Source organism: Haemaphysalis longicornis, unplaced genomic scaffold, assembly GCF_048455015.1.
Source record: "Haemaphysalis longicornis isolate Haplotype H1 unplaced genomic scaffold, Haemaphysalis longicornis Haplotype H1 scaffold_10, whole genome shotgun sequence".
Lineage (NCBI taxonomy): Eukaryota > Metazoa > Arthropoda > Arachnida > Ixodida > Ixodidae > Haemaphysalis > Haemaphysalis longicornis.
Window position 1 is genome coordinate 41,648,592 of NW_027526204.1, and position 18,491 is coordinate 41,667,082.

Here is an 18,491-nt window from a genome sequence, read left to right on the forward strand (position 1 = left end):
ATTTGCAGCGCGCGCAGTAGAGGGAGAGCAGTACGGGGGGGAGAGCGCGCATGCGCAAGCAGCGCGCGCCCTTCCACGACCCACCGCGCTGCTATCACGCACCTGTTACGCCGAGACCGCGACGGAGCGAACGGGCTGACTACGACGCATGCGCGCGCCAGCTGCTGTTGAGAGAGAGGAGGGAAGGAGAGGCGCACCTGCTGCGGACGCGAAACTGTTGACACCGTCCGACGCAGGAAGAGGCGAGGCTAAGAAATGCTCTGCATTTAAAATTCCCTAAAAAGAATAGCGTTTTTTTGCGAGTTGCAATTTAAGCTCTCGATGACCGCTTCCAATTGATTTGCAGCAGAACGCGTTGAGCAGACAAGTTTTGGCGGAGCCCGCACGGTGCCCGTTCCTAATTTCCATCCCTTTGTTTCCCATTCTTGCTTGTGACGGGTCAGCCAGTCGGGCAAGATGTGCTCCATTAGTTTCCCCATGCACGAAGTCAAATATGCCGGCCTTAGGTATTGGATATCCCCAAGGGTTTATTAGGTTTTAGTGACGTCTGCGTGTTTTCTTTCCACACAAGGTTTTCATACATTGATACAGCAAAAGCTCATTGAGTCGAATCGCAAGGGGAAGGCGTCTTAGTTCGAATTCATGAAAGTCCGAAGTAACGAAAGTCATGATAAGACAGCGATGGCGAAGCAGAATTGGGCATATCCACAGTTTGATGCTTGATTATAATTACAGTCGAGTCCATATAACAATATTGAGGTGCCATGAAAATATTATTGTTATAACCGATTATTGTTATAAGCGGGTTATGCCGAAAATAACAAAGAAAACGTGACAAACAAGCGCAAAAACGCGCAAAAAAACGCGCGCAACGATGTCCGCGCGTGCGGGGACAGGAGGATCGAGGCGACAGTAACCACAGAACAGGAACAGTGACAACAGGCAAGGAAAACGGCGCTGGTAAGCACCAGACTCGGAACACGTGCAAACGGCGGAGCTGGAGACGTGGCCAAATTAGCGAAGAATGGGAGGTCGGCACAGTGCACACAGCGCTGCTGCTGCGGCGGCTTAGGCGCCCCGGTGCTTTTTCTACAGGCGGCGCACCCTCAGAATGGACTGCCCGTAGAGGCGCCCATCCGGTCCTCCTCCTCCTCCTCCGCGTCGCCGCGGCAGGCGAAAGCAGCGGTGGCATGCGAGCCTCTTCGGCGCGCACTCGCCGCGTGCGAGGCCAAGTGCGCTATCGCCTGGCCGCCGCGCGTATGCTCTCATGCCCTTTTGCGTAATAGGCGGGGTTGGGGTGGCATTGTCGCAGCGTTTTTGCATTTTTGTTTCGTTCAGGGTTGGTTCCAGTGCCCACATTTAATTGTTATAACCGATATTGCACCATGACAGCATTGCTATAAGCGGTTTATTTTGCCATAGAATACACTGAAAAGCTCACGGTGCCGCGGCTGTCCATTGTTATATCCGATATATTCTTAAAACCGGTATTGTTATAAGTGGACTCGACTGTATAGTTATAATTACTGCCGTCTGCCTTCCGTGCTTGAAGGGGACAGCCAGCCACTGTTGAACGAGCGAATGTGGCAGAATGTCTTGACTTTGTTCAAAACTGAAGGAGAGACGGGCGACATTCAATCCGGCCATGACTTCCGCAGCCGTGGACGGCACTGGTGCTTCTTTCCCCCCCCCCCCCTTCCGTCGTCGTCACTGCCAGAGACGTATCACGCGCTTCTGACCTGAGAAATGGTGCCCTCTTCGGTCAGCGCAACTCACCTGCATCCACAGGTTTCCCGGGAATCGAATCAAGGGGAGGGGGGGGGGGGGGTAGGATGCAGGATGCTAGATAAACTATACAAACTGTTCCTTTTTTGGTCCACTAGTTATTATAGACATCCATTAAGTAAATGCACATCCCCATGACATATGTTTCCCTTTTTCTCTATACAACTGGGGCGCGGTGTTTTTTACATAAACTTGTTTAAAAAGACATATTTTTTCGAAATTCAGTTTTTACCGAAAAAGGTGTGTTGGTTTTTAAATGTCTGATAATTTTTCAACGTATAAGGACATTTTCAAGCTTGTTGCCAGCGCTAACGATGAGATTTAATTAAAACGCAAAGATTAGCTTTCGTAGCCCTTCGCCTCGTCAAATTGCCAATTTTAAATGTAGACGTTGAAAGAGCTCTTTCAAAGATCAGAGTTGTTAACAAAAATTGGCCCCGAATGAATGAAATAACATGCACAATATTTCACTCCACCTTTTATTGGGTGGGGCTCGACCAAAGTGCCAAGAATTGACATGGGTAAAATTTTGAGATTCGAGGGGAGTGTCCAGAAAAACTAGCAGAGGTCTACACACACTCCCTAGGGCCGGGTGTGTAAGGAAATCATTGTCTGCGTCCACGGCGGCGTAGTGGCAAAGCAGGCGTCTTCCAAAACGTCCGTCATAGGTTACGCAGACTTTGATGACACGTACGTGGCTAGATTCCTTGTAGAGCGTGCATGCCGAAACCGAAGTAGAGATTGGTATTTGGTGTTGTAACCGCTGTCACTTTCTCCCAAGCAGCAAACTTTCTGTGGCCGTATGCCAGGCGTCAGCCAACGGCGTCGGTGGCGTCCAGCTCAGATAATCCGCGGCGGAGCCCACTTGCGTTTGAATTGACAGGTTTCTTTTACCTGACTTCTGTGAAGCTTGGCTGGAACAATACGCACAGTCCGAATTATCCATAAATGCGAAATGTAGAAGTTCGAATCAACGAGCTTTCACTGTATTACGTATACATTGCCCCTGGTACATTGTCTCCCTAGCAGTGCACTATTGTATGGTGTGAAGCCGACTTTAAAGAAACTCTGTGTATAGCAGCAGGGCGGCTTGAAAGAATGAGTACACGTTAGTAAACACTTCTGAAAATTTCCGTACAGTTTTCTATTTTTCCTTCGGTTAAATGCCTTTTTCATCCACTCGCGTTGCGCGGTACGCGAGTCTCAGTTAGTGCGCGTCACTAACGCATTGGGTAGGTGATTAAATGCGTGCTCGGGAACACGCATTTAATCACCTACCCAATGAATTAATCAATCAATCTCATGAAACACGCTTTGCGAATGAAGGCCAAAAAAAAAAAAAAGGCTGTTGCGATGTGCGGGATGCGCCAACCCTACTGTGTCAAGGAATTTCAGAGATTCTGTTCTTCCAAGGTGTCATGCCTGTCTACGGCTCAGCACTCCTGAGTTTCTTTCAAAATCGATAAATATTATTTCCACATGAAACTTCGCTGCTTATTCTGATGGTATTATATACCGCGCAGCGACCGCTGCGATGTTATGACGATGCCAGCTGCAGAAACTCGCCTTGCGACAAAGCTCGCTGCTAATAAGCCAGCAATGCAAACTGCGGAGGAGGCATGCAAGAACAGCTGAGAGAGGCGCACACTTCACGTTATATGCTGACGTCACGCAGCCTTAAGCGCTCGTTCCTCCAGCCGACGTGGAGCGCTAGCTGATAGATGCATGTGGTATATGACGTCCGTTTACATGCGCTCATTTGCGGCCTTGGCACGTACATGCCTGAGGAAGGGGGCGCGCTTTGCCATATCCATCGCAGAATTGTCCCTCCAGCCGCTCAATTTTATGACAATGGGATTGGCATGACTCGGTGTTTAGAGGATTAAGAGGAGAAAACGGCCATGGGAAACGTTAAACAGAGCATACCGTATTTTCGCGCGTATAACCCGCCCCTCCGTATAATCCGCAGCCCCACTTTCAGCCCGCCGGAAAAGAAAAAAAAATCCTCGTGTATTGCCCGCACATTTGATACAGGAAAGGCTAGCTGCACCAAAGCTATACTGATTAAGCAACACATCACATACTATGTAGACAGAAAAAGCGTATATTAAGCAAGTAGCATACACTGACTCCAGGGCGGAAGTCCCACTTCACTAATAAAATTCAGTTGCTAGAGTGCGCTCGTCCTTGTTTTTTCTCCCTCGAATGTTTTGCGCAATCGCGGCCATGTAAGGCTGTCAGTGTTACGGTGGAGAAGCTTCACGGCCCAACGCGAATTGCCATGAAACTGCAATAAAGGAAAAACCCCGCGTATTATCTGCACCCTTAATTTGCCGCGGAAATTTTCACATTTTTGGGGTGGGTTATACGGGCGAAAATACGCTAAATTTAAAGCAATGCAAGTTTGGTTCGTTTCAACCACTGCTAGGTATACGACTAATGCGAATGTCAAGCAGTTCAGCTAGGCAGGATACAAAAGAACAACTTCGTGAATTTCAATGCCAATGTGATGAGATTCAGCTAGGTAATAAAGACAAGAGACAAAACAAAAATTCTGAGTTTTAATGTGAATGTGAAGAAATTGAGCTAGAAAATGACAACAGAACGAAATAACAACTTTGTTAATTTTAATGCAGATACGAAACAAGTCAGCTAGAAAATAAGGACAACCGGCAAAACAATGACGATGCACAAGCCGTTTCTCACAGTGCCTCCACAACATGAGAGCAACTATAGTTTGTTATTGCAGCCTTTGACACAATCGGCCACAAATAGCCACAATTATGCAAGTAAATTGATGTCATCTCTGATTCCATTCAATCACGTTAGAATGGCAATTGTCACAACTAACAAAATGCACACCGAAGGAATTCTTTTGAACTGCACTTGGGTCAAAAGCCATTGGAAGTTTGCCCGATACCAAAATATTTGTAGAATTTAGTTTGACAACTATGTCAACTTGGCGCACATTCACTCTGAAACTTATAACATTCGATCGAGTAGAACACATACTTTTATTCTCATTTGTGAAAATATGAGAATAAATGTGGCCATTCAATCTAGTTTGAACAATAAAAAATGAGTCACAACTTCTTTTATAGCCGTGCCGCACAAAATAAGAAGATCCATTTTCCGGTTATCTGCAAAAAATAAGCACTGAACTTCAACTGCAACCTTTGAACCATGATGTCATCTTAAAGCCAGAATCACATACATTTAATGGTATGTGTGGTACAGAAGAGCCTCGATATAGTGAACTCGCATATAGTGAAAGCAAATCAAGATCCCAATTTTACATTCACCCCTCTGCGCATTTTTTCCTCTATATAGTGAAGACAAATATAGTGAAGAAACAGATAGTAATAAAATGATAAAAAATCAACAGTTCACTATATTGAGGTAAGAAATTCAGACGTGGTGTCCCCGCTAAACAAGGGTTGGACGGCACACAGCTTTGTCTGACAATCGGCACCAGGCATTTTCTGGTCCCGCAGCGAGGAGCGCTTCCCTGTTCCCGCCAAAAAGCCCCACAATCTTCACTTTTCATGCCCATGAACTGCGCCCGTGAAGCTGGTGCGGGATATGCACAAGAATTGCAGTGGCCACATGATAGGCTAAGCCTCGAGAACCGCTGCAGTGTTGAAGTGTTTGTGCAATGTGACAGCGAGGCGTTGATTGATTGAGGTTTAACGCGCCGACGCTACACAGGCGATGAGGCATGCCGTAGTGGAGGGTTCCGGATTCATTTTAACCACCTGGGCTTCTTTACCGTGCACCGAAATCTCCTGCACAAGGGCGTCTTTGCTTTTCAGTTCCACCAGAAAAGCAGTCGCCGCGGCCGGGAATCAAACCCGCGTTCTTGGGCTCAGCAGCACAATGCCTTGACCACTGAGCCACCGTGGCGGGTGGCAGCGAAGCATCAACCTCCGGTGTCTTGACAGACGATGAAATACCGTATTTACACGACCGTAGGTCATACCTTTTTTTTTCAAATTTGACAATCCCATGTTGGGGTGTCGACTTAGAATCGAAATGGATCCACATACCGCTTGTAACGGCAAGAGAAATCAGAAATTAGCAGTGCTACAAGGAGGGGACAGCTTTGCAGCCTCGTTTCGTTTCCATGGTTATGATCTAAGCGTAGCTTATTAATTTACCATTGCATACATTCTGGTGTCCATAAATGTGATGCCGACTTTGAAAGTTGCCGTTCCCGATCTGTGCCCTTTGTTCACTGTACTTAGAGCGACTAACCTCCCACCATCACATTCGGATGTGTACTGAATAATGTGATATGATTGTTGCTACGTTAGCACCGTGCATTGAATCAAGGGATTTGCTAATACTCATTTTGTATATTACAGACGAACAAAACGCTTCTTGAATGTGAGTAATGTACTCACAATAAAAGCAAATCGCAATGCAGTGGCCGCTGCTGGTTGCTTCGATGGTTGTCATCTCGCAGCGAATGTGTTCTTCCCGCTCAACCCACAGCGCATGGTTATTCCACGTGCTTATACGAAAGCTTTCCTTTTTTAACATTTACTGCACGCACCATGAGCACACAGTTCTTGTGGGAGCATCGATCATTGATGGAAGAGCCGCCATATTGGGGTATTGGTAGTTGACGGAAGAGCTTGTCTTTGTGGTACGATTTTCTAGGCGGCACTCGCAATTTTTTTTCTTTTTGAGAGATGCAATTTTGGGGGGGTCGACCTACATTCAAGTCGACTTACAATCGTGTAAATACAGTATGAAACGCCACCCTATATGAGATTTCCACACCAAGTACCACTCCTGACAAAACTTCTGATGATCAACAGGTGAAGATGCCTCCTAGTAGAGCTCGGGTCATATCGGCCCTTGGGAACATCAGAACAGCGCAGCACACACGAGTCTCACGACAGGCTGACTATTAAGCCTTCATAAACATTGAGACACTACTATTAAGAGTGCCTGATCGAGCATCTTGTGCAAACATTGATTCTGCAGCACTTTAAACTACTGATCCCACCCTTAATAAAATGGTTCTGTGTTGCGGTTTGAGTGAAAACCGACTATTTTTAAGTAGAAGGCATTTCCTTTGGAGTATTCGTGGGAAAAGAGCACATACTTGTAGTGAAGACACTGATATAGTAAACTTTTACAGCCCACGTCACTTCACTATATTGCGCTTCTACTGTAATACCAAACTGAACTCACTACTTGCCAAAAAGATTATGAAAAGTATTTAGTACACACAAATACGGGACCGGTAACTGAAGAGGATGAATTAGATGAACAGTGAATGGTCCCCGTAGAAAGCTCTGCTGTCGTTGTAGGAAGTTCACCTTTTTCCCGACTACAGTCTTTTATTCTGATCTCACATGCCTAAGCAGGTAAACGGATTCAAATCAAAACAACGAAATCACGGAGGTGTAGATACTTTTATTAGGCAATAAATTGTGGCACAAATACATATTGCAGCATGGCCTTTGTACAAAATAAGATGTGAGTGTTCCCAAAAATAGCCTCTCTTAGCTTTCTATACATTTTTAACGCTATTACCGGCTGCCCAAGTGCTGTATCTTACAAATTATTGAACGAATTTCATTTATAAACTGTGGTTTTCCTTAAACATCACCTCTTACTCAAAAATTTCACTAGTCCCTGTCTTACTGCTTCATCTCAATTATATCATGTTCACCTGTTTTGTATAAAGTGGCAATTGTGGACTAGTACTCGGATAAAAGTTCTTGCTGTTATTAATAAATGTTAATGGTTGAATCGAAAGTGCTTCTATGTGTTTGCCCATTCTGTTTGAGGGACTATTGAGTTATGTGCACCGTTGCGAGAATTCCTTTTTTTTTCGACATAAAATACTGGTTATGTAGTCCACAATTCTTTCGGAAGTTTGGAAACTCACATGTTTCACGCGGCAACAAAATATGAAGGAAAGGAAGACATAAATTTCTCGTAAATCAGGCACTCAGAATTTCAGGGGGGAACAAGGAAAGAAAGTTTGCAGCTTGTAAAAAAAAATGAACAGAAATGTGAAACTATTAAGTGGGCATTGTTGCAATAGCAACTCCATTTATGCAAAACGCACCAGGCCTTATTTATACACATTACTGCAATAGGAAACCAAAAGAGAATGTGGCTGGCCACGGTTTATCGCCATTTGAAATGTACCCTTAACGAGCATTACTAATCCCCCTCTGAAATGGAATCGCTTCAACTCTGAAAACACAAAATGTCTGAGCTACCCGCATGGCCAGCGCACAAACCAAACTTTTTGCCAGAAAGAGTATTCAAAGCATGCAGATGTACAGTGGTGAGAGTGCTTATGGTGAACACAGGATTGCATGGCCGCTGATAGTTTTAAAGCAGCCCGTTGCGGGTTTTGCAAAGCATCGCACGTGCGCAGTGCATGTTGAGTGGCACTACGCTTTCAGAGTCTGCATCATGCAATCGAAGCCCTTGTTGTGTTTCATGTTGTCTGCCAATAATTTTTTTTGAGGTTTGAATGCAAGGTACCGCAATGCTGAAACATTACAACGTTTTCTGCCACAACATGGATCAAGGTAATTGTGCTTGAGCTCCCTTCCACTGCTCCATGTATGTATGATATGTATGATAAACACTGTGCATATGCATTCCTTCCATTTCAGTGGCAATCACAAAAGTGATTTCGCTTGTGTAAAAACTGAGTGCCTGACAATCATTCGTCAATTGACCGGTTTGTCTGATATAGTACGCGTATCCACAATCAAAAGGAATTTGATATATAGCCCGTTTTACAATTGACAAATGGCTGATTGATTGATTGTAGGGTTTAACGTGCCGACACAACGCAGGCGGTGAGGCGCGCCGTAGTGGAGGGCTCCGGATTAATTTTGACCACCTGGGGATCTTTATCGTGCGCCGAAATCTCGTACACACGGGCGTTTTTGCTTTTCGCCTCCATCAGAAAAGCGGCCGCCGCGGCCGGGAATTGAACCCGCAACCTCGTGCTCAGCAGCGCAACGCCTTAGCCACTGAGCGACCCCAGTGGGTACTTGGCAAATGGGGACCTGTGCTTAACAGTACAGCTTTTCTTTTGAACTCCCAAGATCACATTGTGCCGCTTTTCGTTCTATATGACCACATATTTTACCAACCTCATTGGGGCTCAAAAAACAACCTTTACGCCAAAACGGCCGGCCACATTTGGACGAACCCATTGGGCAAAACAGTCGGTGCATAAACGCAAGATTATTACAACACAAAAACTCGCTCAAACACAAGACATATTCACATGTTTCTAGGCATTGCTCTGAAGACAAGAGCTTTTCATCTCTTCATGATACCGCCATCCTTTCAGTTCACGGCAATCAGCTCACTAGGGAAACCATTCAGGCATTACATACAAGAAAAAGCGGCGATTTGTGCATTAGCGAGTCGTTGATAACACTGCATGAAAAATGAATTCTCGTTTTTGGATCGGTCTGTGTGTTAATGATGAGCTACTGATAATCTAGCTGTGTGTCCCGATTTGAAGCACGCGAGTTTGGCCGTAGTACTTACGCTTGTGTTGTGGTTTCAATAAAATTAGTTGCGAGTACAGCGTCGTCTTGTCATCATCATTTCCTCGTGTCTGTGCCTACTACACTGCCATTCAAGGAGCATAGACTATGTATCTGTGACAGAAATCAGAGATGAATAGGAACCTCTCAGAGGCAATAAGGCATTTGTTCGAGTTGCTACCAACCAGTATGAAAGTAGTCTGCTGTGAATGAAGAAATGACACATGACTGAGAACAAACAATCACTGTCTTACGTCCCCTCCAAGTATGCATTGGAAACCCTGAAGCGCATGATAAAAGCTTCTGTGTGTATTCAAAAGCCCTTTTGCTCATACTTAACCAAACTAAACTGCTCTTACAATCTGCCTGACCTTTTTGATAGAAGCCTGGCTACAGAAAGCTGGCTCATTACGGTGCTGTCACAAACTCCTTACATTCCACCGGAGCTAGTGTACGGATTACCGCTCACCAAGCAACATTTTCTCGCCGCTTCCAGTTTCTGCACATTCATACACCGGTTGAAAACTCTGGCACCACAAGCGATGTAGTTAGCAGACATCACAAAGACGCTCTGAAGACGCAATGTGCATGGTGCAATCACAGCACTGCTCAAAACGCACTGCACGATGCTTTGCAAGGATGGCGGTAGGCTGTTTTGATAGCACCGGTGTTTGTCATAATCACACTCACCGCTGTACCCATGTACAGTCCTTGTCAAAATTTTCAATGGCATGCAAAAAGTGGCCACAAAAAAATTCAAAGTACAAGCTTACCTCTCGACCGAGGCTGAAATGTCTTATGTCAGAAAGCTAAAGGAAACACCATTCTTTCTTGCTGTCATAAAAAAATTTGCTCAAAGGCGTTAAGCTTTTGTTAATTCCTTTTGTGGCCTAGAAACCTTTGGTGAGGCCTAAAAATTCTGAAAATGACTGCACCTACCACTGCACTATGGATGTCTTTTGGCACATGGAACGAAGGAATTTTGTTAACAAGAAAACATATAAAATCATAGACTCACTCATCACCACACAAACTCACTGCAGCCTAGTATGGCTATGGGTATTATTGCACGCACTAGAGTCATACAAGGCTCTTTTGGAATGGTGTAGGACATGCTTCACTCAGTAGGTCAGTCACACGTTAGTATTAGAATAAGATGGGAGATAAGCAAGATCACTCTCGGACACATTTGAGATGGAGCATCTTAAGGGGGGGAGGCTGGTCTTAGACAAACTTTTTTATTTTTCAAGCTATTGAGATGAAAACTTCCAAACAGATGTATTTCAGATTTCAAATATCAATTTAGATTTTGGATATCACAAGTAGTTCTAATTTCTTACAGATTTCATTGTTAAAAGCCTATCCCCAATTTAAAAAAAAATCTGCTTTAATGATGCTTCTAAACTGCACTTCATTGCATTGCTTAGCAACCAGGGAGTGCAATAAAAGTATTCCCATGCTTCTAGCCTTCCTACAACCAATTGTATGAGGGTTCAAACTACAAAGTTTGAACCCTCATACAACGAAGTTTGTTCAAACAACGAAGTTTGAACCCTCATACAATTGGTTGTAGGAAGGCTACAAGCATGGGAATACTTTTATTGCACTCTCTGGTTGCTACGCAATGCAATGAAGTGCAGTTTAGAAGCATCATTAAAGCAGATTTTTTTTTAAATTGGGGATAGGCTTTTAACAATGAAATCTGTAAGAAATTAGAACTACTTGTGATATCCAAAATCTAAATTGATATTTGAAATCTGAAATACATCTGTTTGGAAGTTTTCATCTCAATAGCTTGAAAAATAAAAAAGTTTTGTCTAAGACCAGCCTCCCCCCTTAAGAATAGTGACTGAGCCTCTGCTTCAACGGTTACAGTCTTGTCACATAAAAATTACACTTGCACTCCGACTTGGGCGCACTAACAGAGAATCAAAAGATAAAAGCGATTGCACATTTCTTCATTTGCATTTGGGCTGTTGTAAATACACAGTATACAGTGCGATATGCAACAAAATCTACCTATATGTATTTAAATGTGGCCTCTGTAAAATGCTCGACAGAGCTATAAAGTACCTAATGCGAGTGAGGTACAAAAATTTTAGCCTTTTGTTTAGCCATTTTGTTAAAAAAAAGGTACTTCAAGAAAAAAAAGACAAAAACATAGCTCTTTATAACTTATGAGCCGGCGTTAGAACACTAGAGCCGAGTGCCCACTGTTAAGTGAAGGGGCAACAAAGCATTGCACTATCCCCTCGGATGCCTATGGCAACAACCTGAATAGATTCTTGCTGCCTCTGCCTCCATGCATGTATCGCTGACTTTCACGTACACTTTCAATTTTACAAGTACTAGCCACAAGTTTCGAGCCTAGCTCAGCTAATATCCTTGCAATTTATTGTGCTGCACTTCTTTCTTTTTAAACACTAGTCACCCGTACTTTTTCCAAAAGGAGTACTCTGCCTCAGTACTTTTTAGGCCTAAAATGCTGCAGACTAAAAAATCTTGAAATCCTCGGTGGGAAAAAATGTAATTTAAGTGTGTGAAGAATGTTGTGCGTGACATTCTTTTCCAAATGCCTTTTTTTTTTTTCCGCGAGCACTGTAGGCAAACAAATATACAATAAACTATCTTTCTATCCCAGTAGAAATGATCACTGATGTGGTCACTTTTAAAAGTTGCAATTTCGTACGAAGAAAAAGCTTCACACAATTTCTGCAATGACTGTTCCCCTAAAAAGGAGTGCGACAAAAAAATTCCTACATTCCAACCCCCAAACCTGGCAATCAAGGTCCGCTACCTTATTGACATGTAATGCATATTTTAAACCACTGCAACTTCTCATAACACGCAAGAGAGGCAGCCTGCGTTACCATCTCATCCCACCCCTAAAAATCTCCCATGCTGCCCCCGCCCCTGGAAATAAAAAGAGAAAAGCAAAAAAGAATACAGAAATGTCACCCTTTTCCCAAAGGTTTTTACATAGGCATTTCCCACATTCATGCTTTTTGTCACTCGTCCCAATCTTGGAACAGATAAATGCGGCATCTTGGGTCACAACAGTCACAAACACTGAGCCCAAAAGCCCAACGTCAATTATTGCCAGTGCTTGTAACACTGCAATCAGAAATAATGAGAGGAAAACGCAAACAAACTGTGACCATCCGCCAAAGTAGGCGTGAATGTGTCAGCCCAAACGGAGACATTTACAGGAATATTGATGAAGACAACACTGTATCATACATCACATCGTTCAGGTTCTATGATGTTAAGATTCTTGAGGCATTGTGACATAATTGATGAACTGTTGTGTTATGTGGCCTCGCCAGGTTTTTACTAGGAAAAAAAAAAGGCATTTGTGACTCAGGTACTCTGGTAAAATTAACACTTTCCCTTGCGGCAGCCTCTGAAGGCATTACAAGGCAGAGAATCTTTTTTTTTCTGAGGCTTCGTTTCACAGCAGGGGACTGTAAGAGAGTAAATTTAAACTACAACGGGTTCCTCGATTGGTTCGAACTGCGATAAGCCGTTCCATTTTTCTCACCAATTTTAGGGAGATGAAAATGGCTAAAGACAGCTTCAGTGGTAACTCTGCACGTGTGACCAAATAAGTCTAAGCCTACCTTGAGCAGTTAATGTATGTAAGCCAACCAGTGTAACACAAACGCTAGTTCTCACACACATCTGTGGCCAGTAAGCACTTTCCACAGCATGTAGATTGAACGAAACACACACAGCGCGCAAAACAACAGGACGAAAGACGGAGGGATGTACAACACAAGCGTTCAAGATGATTTACCAACTCGCCCAACTTTCGATGTCGATTGAGGCACATACATATTCTGCCCCTCTGGACGGATGGGATGGCAACCTCTAGCCTCCAAGTCCACTCATGTACTGTTTCCGAATTTAAGGCAAACATGTAGCTTTATCTCCAACACACCATCATCCTTTCCATCTAAGACCGGCGCAGCCTATCCGTACCCCACAACAATACTGTTTGTACAACATGCCGGTAGTGTACAGTACCTCTAGAGTGCAGTACTGGTAATGCACAATACCAGTAGTGTACCGTATTGACAGCATACACCACTGATACTGTACTGCACCGGTAGTGTGCAGTACAGTATAATACAGTACAGTACGATATAGTACAATACAATTGTACTGTACTGTATAGTACAGTACAATGCAATACAGCACAATAGTGTACAGTACAGTACCGGTAATGCAGTATCAGTAATGTACACTACCAGTACTGTATGTTAACGGTTGTGCCCACTACCGGTAACATACAGTCCACTACCAGTAACATAGAGTAATGGTACTGCACATTACTGATACTGCACACTGATTGTACAGTGCATTACTGGTAGTGTATACTATCGGTAACATACAATACCGGTTGTGCATATTACTGATACTGCACACTGATTGTACAGTGCATTACCGGTACTGCACACTACCACTGCGGTACAGTACCAGTAGTGTACAGAAAGTTAATGGTTGAGATGGCCTTTAGACAGCCTCCTGCTTCCTGCTAAAGCTCGTCTCGCGACTTGGCGGCGTTGACGCAGCGGTCGGCGGAGCGCATGACCAGCCGGTAGAAGTTGACGAGCTGCTCGTAGTTCTCCACCGAGATGCGCTCGTTGTCGCCGTGGAAGCGTCGAAAGGCCTCCTGCGGTGTGAGCAGCGTCGGGGAGAAGCGGTACACGTTGCGCGTCAGGTCCAGGTAGTGGCGCGTGTCGGTGTTGCCGATCGACAGGGCTGCACGGGAAACGACGCTTTTTGAGTACAAAAACAAAGGGCTACGATAGCTGAGACAGACATTTCCTTAAAGGAGCACTGACACCAATTTTTGGCGTTAATATTATTGCACAGTTCGCTTCCTTCACTCAACAGAATACCCTGGCTGAAATATGAGCGGCCTGCGACGCGAAGAACTTAGTTCAAGTGGATCTCATTTATCGCGCCGACAGAGCAGCGCGCGGAGCGGTACTCAGCAAATGGACATCAGCGTGACATCACTCCAGGAGAGGAAAAAGAAGTGACGCGACAGCGCTCGTCAAAAACTCGTGACGTCACTTCACGCGAGTGGCCCCACGAGCGGCGAGCGGGCGCAACACCATCTCAAGCGGGTGCCGGTGACTTCCGCACAAAGCGGTGAGGTCAGGCAGGGAGTCTGTCATATGCGCCGTTCGGGATGAAAGCGCGGGAATTTGAAACAAACGATTTTCAGGCCGTTCAATGTAATTAACTCTCGCGTGCTGAAGTATTCGAAGTGCTGTTTCAGGTTGGCCAGACCATTAAGCATCGATAAAACTTTAAAAGCAATAAAAGTGTAACATAAAATTTTCGTGTCAGTGCTCCTTTAAGCTCTCTCGTCCAATATTTCCCTAATTTTAGAGGGACAACCAACTGCTTTTTGCGAAGTTCATGTCCTCTAGCTCTTACAAAAGCCAGTGTTTTATACAGTGGGGTAACTACAAGAAATTCCTAAATAAACTGGCGGAAATAATTTTCATTTAGCACTAAACTTTCTGAAACCTGAATGGTGGCACCACGTGGTGTCTGAATGTGACACTACCATTCATTTGAAAACACAGCTCCGTCGATTTCAATGGTGCGATCCAAAAAGGAATTGGAAAGACTGCACTTTATTGCTGCTTATCTGGGCACAAGTTTTCAAATATACCTCTTTCCACCTCACACACGGTCAGAAGTATGTTACAGCACGGCTCACTCTCACGGCTCAATGTCACTGCTGGCAGGTCTAAAAATTCCGCTTTCAAATGTTCCCGGGCCCTATCAGGAGAACAATTTCGGTTCAAGGTGTTTCAAGTGATGCCTTTTTATTTAGGATCCCTAAGAGAGCGTGCAATCCACAGAAATCAGTTGGATGACTCTTTTATGCAATTTGTGATAAACTTAACGTTTGATAAAAAACGAGGCATTCTTGTGGACTCGGTCAGTAAAACCAGCCCCAGCTCTGCCGATAAATTCTGATGGTTTTGTGCACCAGAGCTCGAAGGCTGTTTTTTATTGTTTTCAGGTACCCTAGTACTGATTTGTGAAAAAAAAAAAAAAGTGGGTGCACAACCTAAAAATGCAAAGGACAAGTTTCTTGCTGGAACTATGTACAGGTATAGAACATTTCCTTTGTCACAGATAAGATACAAACTAACTCCAAACCACATTAAACTACATGGAATAGTATATGAGCTACAGTTTTTGAAAATTCCCCGTTTCTCCAGTGAATCCTGTCAAACAGAAAGTGGGCAGCTATGGCCTTTCACACAACGCACTAAAGACCTGGCAAGGCTGAATTCCACTTCTGCCTTGTCTGCAAGTGTTTTGCGAAAAAAGACACGTATGAGAAATAGTGGATTCCCACCGTTGTGAAACGTCATCAGTTCAGCAGCAAGTAATGCTGCTTCTTTGCTGGCATTGAGTGGGCCAGTTTAACATGCAGCAAGCTGACAATAAATCAAGCTCACATAATAACACGCATCAGTAAACGTACACCACGGCATACGCCACTAAAATAAAGGGAAGCATAGAGAAAGAAAGACTTTTTCTTTGCATCCTGATAACCTGGTTGCGCTCCAGCTGGCCTACCCAACACCCTTTCGATAAGAAAGCTCCGCTGTGTACTAACATGAACTCCGGTCAGCTGAAGTTTTTTTTTTAAACCTGCGAGGTTTCTTTTCTTTTCATTAGGGTCAAATTTTGTCTTCCTCTATGAGAGGAAACACGAGGCTGGACTTGGCCCAAGGCCAAAGAGGACCCCCGAAAATGCATCGCTCTTGACGTTCGGCTGCACGTCACCGAAGCAGTGCGCGAAAGATCGTCACTGCAAGCGGAGAACATAGTAGATGTTTTGAAACTCAGAAATACTCGCAAATTTATTTGAAATTTTCAAGTATAGTGCTGTTTGATTCGAAGCCAAATCGAACTTTCAAATCATAGGTGATACCCTCTTGCTACTGCCGCGTGAAAGCGGCGCCGTTGTTCTGTTAGGAGCCGTTGTTCTGTTCAAAACACCTACGCCGGATGGTGGCTTTTTGCGACATTAGCCGTATAAGGCTTTCGCCTCAAAGGAGCCATGCACACAAAATACAACCTCATTCAACTAGAAAAAACAAGCCCTTGGTAACTCCCTAAGCTCCATTTTAGCCACGAAATGCACTTTTTTTTTTAACTGAAAAAGCTCAAGAAATATTGAGGAACTTTCAAATTCTGCATTACAACAGCACTAAAAACGTAGTTCTCAGTGTAATAGCAGCACTGATGTGATGAAACGGAAACAGAGGCCCCACTACAACAGTCCAGCCATTTTTTTTGGCGGTGGGCTTAGGCTGGCCGTACCAATCGCATGAACATTACCCTACGACGTCATAGAGAAATTGCTGGAAAGGGGCTGGTGAGTGGACGCTACTGCTTCGCCTGTTTTGCCTGGTATCTGGACAACCCTAAAACCTCATTACAAGAGACACTGTGTCCCAAGAGACACTTGGTTGTGAGAGACATTTGAATGAACGTCGTTTGGTTGGTCTTTCTATGTTCGTCAAGTTACACAGAGACCTTGGTTACAAGAGACACGTTTTCTGGGTCCCTTGAGTGTCCCTTGTAATGACTGATTGATTGATTGTGGGGTTTAACGCGCCGACGCAACGCAGGCGATGAGGCGCGCCGTAGTGGAGGGCTCCGGGTTAATTTTGACCACCTGGGGATCTTTATCATGCGCCGAAATCTCGCACACACGGGCGTTTTTGCTTTTCGCCTCCATCAGAAAAGCGGCCGCCGCGGCCGGGAATCGAACCCGCGACCTCGTGCTCAGCAGCGCAACGCCTTAGCCACTGAGCCACCGCGGCGGGTCCCTTGTAATGAGGCTTCACTGCATTTGCATGAAGTTTCCGACAGAATTGGTGTCGCTGTTATCAGGCCAAAGCAGCCTTTTAGTGAAGTAAGCTTGTACGTTGCCTTCATGACCCTTTAAAAAGAAGGGCTGTGGGGAACGGACCGGGCACGGGCAGCGCGTCGGGGAAGATCCTGCGGACTGAGCAGGCAATGGCATTGAACCCCAGGTCCTGGTGACTGTGCGGTGAGACCGGGTGGGCCTCCATGGAGCGGATCACCTCCAGGGTCACGTTGGGCCGGCCCCCCAGCAGCTCACGGTCTCGGGCCAACACCTGGCGGGAAGAGAGGGAGAGAGGGAAGGGAGGGGTGGCAGATTCCGACGAGGCTTTCAACGTTAAACCCCGCCGGTAAAGAAATTTAAAAAAGATAGCCTGTGCCCAAGCAATATCTTATGTTCATTTTATTAGCTTATTCTCGTTTTTACATTTAAATTTATGGATGAAGTCTGTGAAAAGCACAGGCGGAAAAAAGGCGATAAGGAGGAGTGAGGGGAAGGGGGGTGCACAACTTAATTTTTTTTTTTTGGGGGGGGGGCACTGTAACACCGAAACAAAGCACCCCCTCCTGGCTATTCCCATGATTGTTACCAACATAACAGCACCCAACAAGCAAACTTGTGCTGTCAAGCTAAAACGGAACACTGAGTGAGTGTGACCGAAATGGCAGCTTGCCGCTTGCTTGCACTTGGTTTGACTATGGCATCAGATATAGTACTAGTGCGTGCAAAAGTACTCTCTAGCAGAGCTTCGAGCGCCGATATCTGCCTTACTTTTTTGGGGTTTGACAAGTACTCTGCCCATTTTAATATAAATTTGCCTCGGTTATTGCTGCAAAATCTATGTGACCACCTGTCATCATGATTAATTTTTTCATGCTTTCATACGACGTACTGCATCCAAGTGGAATCGCCTCCCTTCAGATGCAATAGCAGTAGCTAATAAAGAATTAGAATTATAATTAGAATTAAGAATTAGAATTAGCTAAGAAAGAATGAGAAGGATAAGAGTGGCGTGGAGTGCATACGGCAGACGTTTGCAGATAATGAATGGCAGCCTAACATTGTCCCTGAAAAAGAAAGTGTAAGACAGCTGCATCTTACCCAGTACTCACCTACGGGGCATAAACTTGGAGGCTCACTAAGAGGGTTCAACTTAAATTGAGGATGACTAGTCGGGCAGTGGAACAGAAGATGCATGGCGTAACATCGAGTTGCAAGAAGAGAGCGGAGTGGGTTAGGGAAGAAAC

General features: G+C 44.8%; 1 protein-coding gene across 1 annotated transcript in view; it reads right to left on the reverse strand.

The window, feature by feature from the left end:
• Positions 1-11,094: 11,094 nt before the first annotated feature.
• The window catches only part of LOC144158406 (N-fatty-acyl-amino acid synthase/hydrolase PM20D1-like), a 48,491-nt gene continuing 41,094 nt past the window's right edge, over positions 11,095-18,491 (reverse strand). Inside the window, exons 10-11 of the mRNA XM_077689278.1 lie at positions 17,350-17,518; positions 11,095-14,093 (exon numbers count right to left, since the gene is read on the reverse strand). Coding sequence (XP_077545404.1) covers positions 13,867-14,093; positions 17,350-17,518 — 396 coding nt within the window. The 3' untranslated portion in view covers positions 11,095-13,866. The remainder of the gene's footprint in view (positions 14,094-17,349; positions 17,519-18,491) is intronic.